The 12,181-nt window shown below is 44.7% G+C and overlaps 1 protein-coding gene across 1 annotated transcript in view; it reads left to right on the top strand.

Moving 5' to 3' along the window:
* The window catches only part of MTCL1 (microtubule crosslinking factor 1), a 106,897-nt gene that overhangs the window by 50,210 nt on the left and 44,506 nt on the right, over positions 1-12,181 (top strand). Inside the window, 1 exon segment of the mRNA XM_086609295.1 lies at positions 7,147-7,206. Within this exon segment, the coding sequence (XP_086465421.1) occupies positions 7,147-7,206 (60 nt within the window).

The raw sequence follows: 12,181 nt of genomic DNA, 5'->3' as shown, positions 1-12,181 counted from the left end.
AGTCCCCAGTTGAAAGGGCTGGTGACATGACAGCGGGATGTTCACTGCAGTCTCTCAGAAAAGATGTGGGGTTTAGGGCATTTTTTCAGGGAGAAGAGGAGGGAAGGGCAGTTCGCCTCTGCTGTCAGGCAGTTGGCATTTAGTGCTGGGCGATGCCAAGCCGCACGATGTGGATGGCGGATGGCCAAGCAGGTATGTCGGGGGCTGTCTGCAAGGGTTTGCTTTCTCTAGCAGTCATCTAGTTTGCCCAGACTGCTGCAGCAAGTGTCATCACAAGAGGAAAAAAAAAAGCCTTAAAAAAGTTACACAAGTTGTTTCATCTTGTCCGGGAGTTTTGCCATCCCTGTTTTGTCCAGAGAGGTGGAGAAAAGAGCCCCAGACGGCACCACTGGGCAGAACACCGTTTCTCTCTCGGTGAGCTGAAGTGTGTCCTGGGCTACGGGCACCCCATTACGTAGGATTTTGTGGCAGAGGATGAGTACTATTCCCGCTGGCAAGCCGTTTCAGGACAGTTCTGTTCCTGTGTGTACATAGTGCCCAGCACATTTTTCACGGGCCGTCTGCTACGATATAACACTAACGAGGTAATTACAGGGCTCAAGCAGTGTCAGCGCCGCACATACCGCTTGGATTAGGCCCAGCTCTTGAACAAGCTCTTTCCAAAAGGAATGCAAGCTGACGGCTCATGGTCTGTTTGCGAGGACCAAGAGTGGGCTGGCACCCAGCGACCACGGCTCATCCAGGGTAGGGGAATTTGGGGTGCTACTCCTGCCTCCTGCACCGGTGGAGATGAGAGGGTGGACGGTCCCATTCCGTGGGCATTGTGGGCATAATACGGTGGGAGATGGAGAAGCAGAGGGCTGGCGGCCACCCCCTGGTAGATGCTGGTGGTCAGTGGTGCTGCACCTCCTGCCCGGCAGGTTTGCGAGGGATGCGAGGCTGTGGTTTCCTCCTCTGGCACAGGGGCAGGTGGTACCATGGCAGAAGGGTTAGCAAGGGCACCTGTGATGGAGGGTAAGGGACGGGCACAGCGTGGGGAGCTCACATTTAATAGCTGCACAAGCAGAGGGGTGACAGGGCTTGGAGGGGCAGCTTTGCCGCCGGCATGTCGGCGTCACAGTGCTGGTGTAGCAGGAGGGAGAGAAGCAGCTCTGTGTGCACTGATCTACCTGGCTTCTGTCTGGCTTTCTGCACTTGAAATGGCACGGGGAGAAAAAGGAAGGTCTGGTCTCATTGTGCTGTTGTTTTCTTTATATGTTGCAGCATGTGTGATGTAATTTAGATATTTTAAGTTTTAAAAAAATGGGACCGATAGAGACTTTTAAAATGCATTTTAATGAATTTAAGAAGTTATTAAGAAGAGTATTTGGGCAGAAGCACCATGTAAGACTGTGATACACCAGTTAGAGTTTAGGATCTCAGCTGTCTGTTGCAGAATTTCATTCATTATATTAATAGCAATTCCTACATCACTGGGCTATTATTGTTTCCCAGTTATTACTATAATGATTATTAAGTAATTATCATATTAATAAACATGATTATACTGGTTTCAGGTCCTCTTGTCAGCCTCCACTGACCAAATATTAAGTGAAATGGTGTGTTGCAAGCTGGACGCTGAGCCAGCCCATCTATCTCCCATCCACCCAAGAGCTGCCATCTCACCTTCCAGGGCTTCAGACAGCGGGTGCAACCCTGCCGCTTCCCTCCCCGCAGTGCACTCCCAGACCTGTCACACCAAATTATTTGTAAACACTAAGCCAACTAATATCACTACAATATCAGTCCATGTGTGAAGGGCACCAGGAAGCCGTGAGAGACAGCCCGTGCCGTGTGTTAGTAGAAAGAGGCAAAAGAAAGGGACTCCTCCAAAGCCCCTGTTCTTAAGCTTAGCACAATAGAGTAATGCAGCGTTAGGGAAATTTAAGCTGGTGCTGAAAGCTAGTGTGCTTTGCTGCTTTTTTACTCAAGGGATGGCTTTTATCGTGAGCTGTAATGCTTATGATATTTCAGACATGGCTTGCTTTGCTAGGTCATGTGAATGATGAATATCACAGTATTCAGAGGTTTCTAGTAAATGAAACACACATGGGAATGAATGCAGATATAGATCAATTGCGTCAAACCCAGCTTTATCAGGGCTTGCTGAGATATCTTTTTCAAGGGCCTACAGCAATTGAAAAGCAATTAGAATTTCCTTGTGTTTACCGGTTGCATTAACAATCCTGTAGATACGTATGAGAGGCCACATGAAAAAAAGCTGCCACCGTACTTTCACTGCGCAGCCATTGTAATACAGAAGCGTGGGATGGCAGCAAAGCAAAACTTCAGTTGGATACTTGGAATTTAGAGACCCTTCAGGCCCTGTCCTACCATTAAAAAAGCAAAGTGGGAAATGCTTCCTTCTCACCAAATAGGCAGGTAACAGTACTGGGAAAGAAATTTCAGACAGCTGCAGTGTGATAGCTGAAAGCTGCCTCTCCTGAAGACACAGGTCCTGGTCGTGTACTTTCAGGGTTGCATTTGTTAGAAGAGTTTATTCATTAGTGGCTTGAGAGTGACAGAGCTCTGCACAAAGTTTTTTCATTATCTACCAGACTGGGCAAGCGGGGGTAGCTCTGAAGCAGTGGGACAAAGGGGAATCATGCACCCCCTCCATGTCAGGGTCTGGCAAGTCCAAAGCTGCAAAAAGTTGAGGGGGAAACTTCCTGCAGTGGCCAGCGGAGCTGGACTTGTGTGGAGGGAGGTTGCTGGAGAAGGAGCATGGAGATCTTCTTTCATCCTCTGCCATAATCTTCCCATGCGGTCCTGCGCAGTGCCTGGAAAACGCTTGCAGTGAGGCGTTCCTAGGCAGTGATTAGCGGTGCAGTTAACGAATGCTGGTTTACATCACTTGGGGATAAATCCACCTTCTGACCATCTGTTACAAGTGGCTCTGGTTTTCTTCTGATTCATGTTCATGCCAAGCAGAATTACCTTCATTTAAATCACTGGCGTTTCTTGGAGAGTGACCGCTATGAAGGAGTTGGTCCACTGGCAAGGTCTCCCAATGAGTCACGTACTGTGGGGCAGAGATTGTATCTCTTTGGATGTTTTGTTCATTCTTGAATGTGAGGGGGCTCAACAGCTAGCAAGAAGTTAGCTCTTACCACGAAATGCCAAGTGCAACTCTGAAGCTGTTAGCCTTGCAGATACTGCTAATCTGAAAGCAGTTGATGTTGCCTACTGCTGTATTTAGAGCAAGTGGATTTGGTCACTCATGCTTTTTTTTTTTTTTTTTTTTTTTCAAAAATACTGTCAGATCTCTCACAGGCAGTATTTTCTAATGAATGCAAATGAAAATTGTGATTATCCATTTCAAAGCAATCGGTAGCAAGCCGTGGTTGGGCACAGAACGTTATTTATACAGCTCATAAGCCCCAGTGATGCTCGTGCATAATTCCTCACACATCACACTGATAGAAATTGCCTTCAGGGCCAGACTTTCCAAGCCAGGCTCTCTGTTTTTAAGTTGCAGACATTGTCATTTCAATGGCTGACTACTTGATTTTGCAGGTTCAGTTTGATGCGCATATGATAGCAAGCCCATGCTTGCCTGCAGATGCCAGACTGCATCCAAAATGACTGGGTCCTCTTAACAGCAGTGAATAAAGTGACAGGCTGGCAGCTCTTAGGGACTCTTGGTTCTCTCTTCTTATTTTCCAAGTCCTTCTCTACTGCTGCCTGTTCACAGTTCCATTCTTATCCCCCTCAGCGCTCACCTCAGAATGAAAACTTAGGGCATATCATGTGTTTACATGTATGATTGCTCTTAACTCAAACTTTATGTCCATGTGCTGCTCAACCTGTAATTCCAGTGCATTGACTCCTGCTTGCTGTTCCCCACTTGGATAATCTTGCTCTCACTGCTCTGTTTGCACGATCTGTCTCTGACCTATTGAAAATGGAATTCACTGAAAGATACAAATTATCTTTTCCTGTCCCTGCTAGGCTCCTAGGGAAAGTGAAAATAATTGTGTCTCTTCCTGCTGTTGATACTGTAGTCGCTGCATCCAATAATCTTTTGGGAAGTTTAACTTCTACAACACCAAGGAATGTATTAATTGTCTATATTAGCCCTTCTTGGAGGCTGAGAGGTACGGCAACAAACTACAGTGAAACTGTGAACACAGACAATGTGCAGTGAGTAACCTCTTTTCTAAGAGACTATGTTAACCAAAGGACTAATAAAATCTTGTTTAACCATCATTGAAAGACTTTTTGGTAGACGGCCAAGCCTGGTTGGTCTCTTGAGTATAAAAAGTAGTATAGAAATGTTCCATCTAGCATTAATTCATATCAGCTTCTGATGCCAATGTCCTGTACATTGAAGAGAAATGCTCCTTTACTGCACCATTTTACGTTTTGAATTGTCCAAGCTTGTAGCACATTCCACCTACTTCTTATTGCAGTGGCACCCTCTGCCCTCAGTCCTTCTGATGTATCAGCTGGTTTGGTTGGTATTTTGTACACACGTGCAGCCTGGTCCCACAGTGGTGAGATGGAGATCTTTCCTTGCTCTCATATAGGGCTTAGGGGGTTTTGGCCAGGCAGCCCTGTGTTGCCATGCCTGTGTTTCTAGTCCTCCACTGACACGTGGGAGGGAGGTTTCTCCCTGTAATCCACTGGTAGCCCCCAGAGGTAAATGTCCCATTCTTTTTCCTACTCTGAGGACAGACTCAGCCTAAGGTTGAGTCTCTGCCTTATGGAAATACGAAGCAATCTCCCAGCTGAGCACTGATCAGAAGGTTGTTCTTATGCAAACCAAACAGGACAGCATGAAAAGGCTTAAAGCAAGGCCCAGTGTAGAGCAATATGTTGCAAACTTGTTCGCCTGGATCTGTGAAATCCATTTTTTCAGTGAGGAGTGGAGCTTACAGCTTCCAATGCCAGACCGCTGCCTGTCTGTTTCTCAGTGTGTCATCCATATCTCCTACCTAAATTTTAATTCCCTTCCCCTTACTTTCCAAGTATTACTCTGTACAACAAAGCAAAGGCTTTATTACTTTCTCTTCACAGCTATAGTCCATGTGTTTATATCCCCTAGCTTCTTAAGTTGGATGTGTCTAAGGGTAACTTTTGCTTATGGGTAAGAGTAAGAGGTTTTTAGGATTTGACACAAGGTTTTGCAATTCTAGCATGCTTGGTAGCTGTTTGATACAGTCGTGCACTGAGACCTCTATTCAGAAATTGGTAGACTCATCCCTGATTCTGAGAACTGACAAATCTAATGCAGTAACTAGACAACCTCCTCTTGCTCAAGCTACTCTTGCTTGAAGTCACACTGAAAAGCAGTGAGTGTGAGGGCCAGGGCTATGCCCTGTATCTCTTCAACCATAGTGACCTGTCTTGCATGCTGGGGCGTGATGCTGCAGACTGGTGACTGCTTTCAGTTACATATCTGTTTCCAGAATAACACCAATTTAAAAAAAAAAAAAAAAAAGATATAACTAACTCTTTATTGTGGCTAAGCTTGTGTAACAGGTTTTCATATGATGTTTTCAGTGTTTAAAGCCTTTTTTCATTAAACTGTTTCAGTATCCAAAAAAAACCCTATTTCTCTTACTCAGCTTCATTAGTTATAGGAAATCACTGGATTAAAGCAGAGAGCAGATTAGTGAAAAATAAACTGTAGTAGGTCTTGGGCATATGGTGCTGCGTATGAATGGGTTTTAACTACTTAACTGTGTGTAACAAAGAGCAGGAGGAGAGATTTGTCTTAGCGTGCAATAACTATAATTTGCAGTAGCTGCATAGCTTAACAGTCAGAAACCACGAAGCCATGGAAGGATTTCGGTTAGGATTTGCATGGGGTGTGTGTGCCTGTCCCCGAGCTTACATCGTGTTTTCTGCCAGCTGACGGCCGGGCACAAGACTGGACTTTGCTAATTAATAGGATGCCTCTCCCTCCTTTCCCTTCCTCTTCACTGGGCTCACGGTTTGCAGCACTGGGTTAGTGCAGGTTACAGAGACTGGGATTTAGCCCATCGGATGCGGGAGCCAGCGCTGGTCCGAGCATGCTGCTCCGTCACATGGACCAAAGGGGAGGCACGCTGTGGGCAAGCCCATGACAGCCCAGGCTTTGCCTCAGCTGGAAATTGTCACCCGCAAAGCAAACATGAACAGAAGTAATAAATAAAAGAAGCCGCAATGTAGGGTGATTGCTGGGGAGCATCAGCCTTCGGGCTCTGGGCACAGGCAACGGGATACGGCCAGCTTTGAATTCAAACGACTCCATTATTTCTAGCTTCCTGCTTTTTTTTGCCTAGTATCTGTCGTTCCCCTCTGATGCTTCAGTCTGCAAAAGTCAAATTTATGCCTCTTCTAAGTAGATCCAGCTCACACCGGTTTGAACTTGGTCCTGAAGCACAAGTCAGTGCAAACACTGGTAATGTCCTGACAGCGCTGCATCTCCCATTTACCAGGAAAACTGTGCTTTGCCATTTGGGTGCTGAGAGGTTTCTGAAAACGAAGCAGTGGTGATGATGTCCTTTCCATGTCTTAAAAAACCTGCTTATAAGGGGATATAAAGATTCACGAAGCCAATCAAATCTAATTTATAAAGCAAATTCAGAAATACCTGGAAGATCACCTGGTCTTTATTTGGGCTCCTCAGCAGGTTTGCTAGTATGGATTAACCGATAGTGTTATGCCACGTAGCTTAACCCTGCGTGTCCTCCCCTTTTTTGGGGATTGCTTTCTTCTGAGGTTTCCACAATGTGTTTCGCATCCACTGTGAGTAACATTCTTGGACTTCTGCCCTGGGTTAATCAAACGTAAATCATTGCCCCATGCAAAAAGAAAGTTTTGCCAAAAAATTGTGGTGGTCCAGAGGGGAAGAAGAGAGATGTTTTTTTTCCTCTGTGAACTTTTAACTAATTTTATTCCTTTTTTTTTTTTTTGGTAGGAAGTTTTATGCATTGAAAAATTCACCGACAAGGCGCGGATCATCTTGCGTTTTTAGAGATTAATACAAAAAAATTAAATCCTCAGCTGCTCAGGAGAATATATTTGCTTTCTCCCCAGTTATTTTTATAGTGATGATCTCTGCCAAACTTGCAGGCTTTCTGTTAGCTTATCAATAACTCAACATTGCTTCTATTGCAGAGTTCCCTGAAGAGAAGAGGCAGCAGAGAAATGCACAAAGAAAAAAAGGCATTTACACAGGTATGGTTTTCAAGAATGTGCAATTTTGAGCAAAATCACGTGATAAAACTGAAAATTTCTTTTTACGTGTGTTGACAGGGCCATCAGGCACATGAACTAGAATGCAATTAGGCCTTAATCTACTGAGACCTCCCAGAGACAGTGTAGAAGTAATTCAGGACACAAGTGTGGTCTCTAAACCACGCAGCTTCTCGGGCTCGCTGTGCTTGTATCCACAGATTGAAGCTGCAGGTTTTTTGCAAGAGGAGAAAATCACCTTGCCTCACAAAGTAATTGGATCGCAGCTTAGGGACTAACTAAATTTATACGTAGTGCCAAAGATTTTGTGCTAATGAGCATCTCGGCAGGGAACACGGTCGACACGCTGCAACTACACTGGGCGAGCTCTTGGCGGGGGGCAGCACGTGAACTTGTGCTCTCCCGTGCTGAGACACAGCACAGAGCCTAAGCCACCCACTCCGTCTCCCTTTGGACACTGTTTTTTTTTAAATCCTGTAGGCTGATCCTTCTCAGGGAAGTGGTCTGCCTGATTTCCTCTGCATTTTGTGCTGACTGTAGGAGTTAAAGCTTTTCCCAGCACCCGTACGGTTGCTGTTTATAGCCGGAGAGATGGGGATAGTGTTTCACCCTGCTGCCAAAGGAGTCAAGAGCAACATTGCGCCTTCGTTACAGAAAGGTTACACCTCCCCTGCTGCCCCTCAGTAGACCCAGCATACACAGCCAAGACCTATTGGTCTTCTTCGAGTCGATGGAGTCTTAAAATCCATTTATTTGTAATAAAATCATTACAACATGCTGTACGTAATGGATCAGGTGGGCAGCTGAGTGGGTAGCGTGGGCAGACCAGGGGCTCGTGGTGGCTACAGCCTGCTTTCCCAGGACACAGCAGACTGAGTGTCCCTAACAAGCCGATACAAGCACGGCTTAATCAAACCTCAGCATGGGGCACTGGGCTTTCTTCTTGCAGTCACCAGTCAGATCAGAGAGTTTGTTTTTCTTCAAGTCTGTAAAATACATGGATGGAATATATATGCCCGCACACATGCAAATTACAGATGAAGCTGCGTGAAGGCAGGGTTGTGTCCACTGGGGTTTGTGGGCGGCACTTTTCCTTCCTTTCCTCATTCCTGGAAATAGAGAGCAGTGCAGATGGAATGGATTCCTCGTGCTTGCTTCCTCTGCTCAAAGCCAGGCAGCAAGAGCATCTGTAGTTTGCCTTGGAAAGCCTTAAGAAGAACTTCACAAAATTAACTGAGTAGCCCTGGGTCAGCTCTGCTCCACAGACAAAGTGAAGTGATACTAGAAACCACCCAGGGGGAAAAATCCCTTTATCCATACATTGTAACTCATGCGAGCAAAGGATTTGGGCTTGACAATGAAAACCATTGTGACAGCACTGTGCAAGGCGGCTTTTCAGTTTTCTTCAGCAATTCTTTAGGTTAGGAAAGACTGAGAAACAATCTTATATATTGACATGGCCTAGCCTATAGGTGCATGGCCTAGCTCTCTCCCAACTCTATGGTGTTAACCAGAGCTGTCTCCAAACCTGGGTATCCCGTTGGAGCCATGTACTGGTTGAGACCAGAGCGCACCACAGCAAGTGCCCGTGTCCTGGGGCATGGCCCAAAGGGGTTAGTACAGACACAGCCCAGAAGGTTCAAAACACTGCTCTTTGGGGACAGCTGCCCTAAATACCTCAAATAAGTTCAAATACCCATTACATGTTTTGCAAAAAGCAACCACAAACTTAGATTCTGTGCATCCGCATGTGTACAGATATGTGTAGCATATGGCAAGACTGGTGTTTTTGCTTACTGGGAACTCAGTGTGAAAATTAGCTGGAACATCGCACCCACCGCAGGGCACACTGAGTAAATAGTACCTGTGAAATTGATTGTCTCGAAGTCGTGTAAAAGCAGAATTCATAGTGGTGCTTACCCGCCTCTAGCAGTATTGAAGAAAGAAAGTTTTTATTCAGCAGAATTGCAAAACGGAGCTTCTTGGAAAATACCAGGCACCAGGCAAAACACAAAGAAAAGCAGTTCTTCAGCGTAAGGTAGGAGTGCTGGCACTCAGCCAGATGCTTGGGTGCTGGTCGTACTGCCCTGTTGTCAGACTTGCAACCCCAAAACCGCTTACCCATCTTCTGCCTGGCAGTTCCCTTGACCTGGTGGTGGTGGTGGAGGAGATGGTGTTGGTCGCTATCTCTCTTTGTGTCTTCTTGCCAGAAAAGAAATATCGTATTTGGGAATTTTTGATCAGCTCCTCATTCTCATCACGTCATTTACATTGCATGATGAATTTAAGTTCTTTTCTTTCCTTTAAGTTTCATTTCTTTATCTCCACGTTCTACATTTGTCTAAATTAGACTGCAGACTCTGTAGGGAGGGATCTGGTTTTTTTCTTTCTGCTTTTTTTTTCCATTAACATCCCTCTGAAGTGCCATGCAGAGCTGTGAAGCTATTGCATGCAAATAATCACTATCAGTAATCATTAATTCCTGTTTATCCTTAATGATCTTTTAAAGTCCGTGACAAGCACCATGACTGATGGAACGTTACTGCACTGTCGTTCCTTCTTTTCCTTCTATACAGTCTGCCCTAAGCACACCTTTTAGGAAACCGTTCACATACCGGATGTGAAATACAGTCAGGCTGTGCCATAGCCCAGCTTTCAGCCCCTGGGATTCGAGCCTCTTGTTCCTCCAAAATGATGGAAAGACTGTTCTCCTTCCTCCTCCCCCTCTCCTTTCTTTTCATTTGTGATTTAACTTATAATGAACTATTCTTAATTTTGGTGATTTGGCCTCTCCTTAGTTTGCCCTGTATTTCAAAACCACCTGCCTGTGTGGGCATCTCACCCTCTTGCTACTTCTACTTGGCTTCAACTGATCAAGAAATCGCTGATATTTCTGTGCACAAAGTTTCAGAAGGACAGATGCATGAAGACTGGAGTTCTACTCTTCTGGCATGCTTAGATCTGGCTGATAAATCTCTCCTGACCATTCTTTTTCTTTGGAAAAAAGCTGTCCAGGGAATGGGATTTTCAGTAGTCATGTTCCCTTGGCAGAGAAGCTGGGAAGATCTAGAGCTGTCTCACCTTTCCAGATGGGATCCATATTTAGTAGGCGAGATTAACATCCATCCGCTCTGTTGTTTTGTGTGTGAGGCTTGTGTTTGTTTAACGGAAAAAAATCGTGTTTGTTTCAGCTCTTGTGAAATACAAAACTTACAAACGTGATCCTTTTTATCATGGACAAAACCTAGCAATAAAGTAATGCCGTTATAAGAAGTTAACGGTGGTTTTGTCCTGCTATAACAAGGCACTAACTCCGCAGACGCATTGAGTCGTGCAGTGATGCCAAGCAAAACTGTTGGGACCCTGACCCCAAACCCATCGAAGCCTTTCCCTTTTCTTCAAAAGCTTCAAAATGCTGAGTGAGACCCAGTGACTGTTATTTACATTGCTTGGAAGGCAGTAGATGTCAGGCTGGAAGCCTCTCTGACCCCCATGGAGAAGCTGGCCCCCAGTGCTCCCAGCCCGGGGAGGGGGATGCAGGCAGGCTGCCCCTTCCCCACCAGCATTGGTCCAGCTGCCTGCAGCCAGGGAGGTGGCAGGTACCAGCTAGTGCCACTGACGGCTGGGCACTTGCAGCCAAAGGCAGAGGAGAAGCATGAGGGGGAATGCCAGATTACAAAGACAAAATTAGGAAAATGTGATTATTTCCAAGCTATTAACAGATAAATAAATAAACTGGAGTAATCACCCCCACCTGTGAGCTCTGATGTGCAGCACTGGTCTGGACTTTCCTTGTGATCTCTGTATTTCTGTAAAAAAGCAAAACCTACAGCTGTGGGGATAAACTGATTCTCGATGATAGGAAAAACAGAGGTAATGTATTGTGCAGCCCTGACCAAAGATGATGCTTTAATCGTACAGCCTTACCCAGCCAGAGCAGCCAAAATTCAGAGTGACTTCAGTGGAGGCTGCGTGGAGTTTTGCCAGGTTTTAAATCTGATACTTAATTTGCAGTTTCAACTTATAAAGAGAGCAGCAATTTGCAATATGTGCATGAAAAAGAGGTATGTGTATGTGAGGACATGATAGAGAGGAAAGAAAGTCCAGAAGGCTTTGCTTCTAATCAATTGTATGCACCTTGATTGTATTCATAGAAAATTCACATTTCTGGTGCCAGAAACATGATGACCAGAGTTTTAATCAGTCAACTGATCAACTGATTGCAGTTGTGTTTGTCTTCTAGTTATGACTGAAAACCACATATTAACAGAAACTTTGACCATCGTTTGCCTCTATAATGTTATTAACGTTTAAGATAATTTTCTTACTGTTTAGTATTTTAAAGTCCCAACCTGCACCAAGCAGAATCAGTAAAAGAGCTGACTGAGTTCAGGAGTATACAACCAATTACTTTTGTGGCTGTTCAGGTATTAATAGCTGAAATTAAGACATAATTGGTATATATCGAAATAGCATGGGGCAAAATTAGTGTAGGTAACATAAAAGACACCATTACCAATGTGCAAGGATGTGTGCTTTAGAAATTAAATAATTTCCTCAGGTTGCTGAGCCATAATTAGTTTTGTAAATCTTTTTTTTTTTTTTTTTAATAGCCTGATCTGGGTGAACAATTGAAGTCGGTCATGTTTTCTTCTGGATTTAGTTGGCATTATTAGGAATTATAACAAAATAGTGCTTGTGAAAGATAACGGCGCTCCGGAGACTAAAATGAAGTTTCCATAGATAATTGCACATATGTCCACATGGCGTACCAACAATGATGAAATCTGCTGTCTCAAGAGATCATCTTTCAAAGCCTGCCTTCCATTATACTGCTAATGCTGATAAATGTGTCTCTTTCGAGGCCAAGTGCCTGTATCTCCATGACAATTCATGAAAGTGATTCATGCAAAGAAATTGTTCATTGGCTTAGAATTTACTTAACCTTGTCTCTTAT

The sequence above is a fragment of the Tauraco erythrolophus genome, chromosome 3 (genome assembly GCF_009769465.1).
Source record: "Tauraco erythrolophus isolate bTauEry1 chromosome 3, bTauEry1.pri, whole genome shotgun sequence".
NCBI classification, from domain to species: Eukaryota; Metazoa; Chordata; class Aves; order Musophagiformes; family Musophagidae; genus Tauraco; species Tauraco erythrolophus.
The sequence above is the reverse complement of the archived record's forward strand: the minus strand, read 5'-3'. Positions and strand labels throughout refer to the sequence as shown.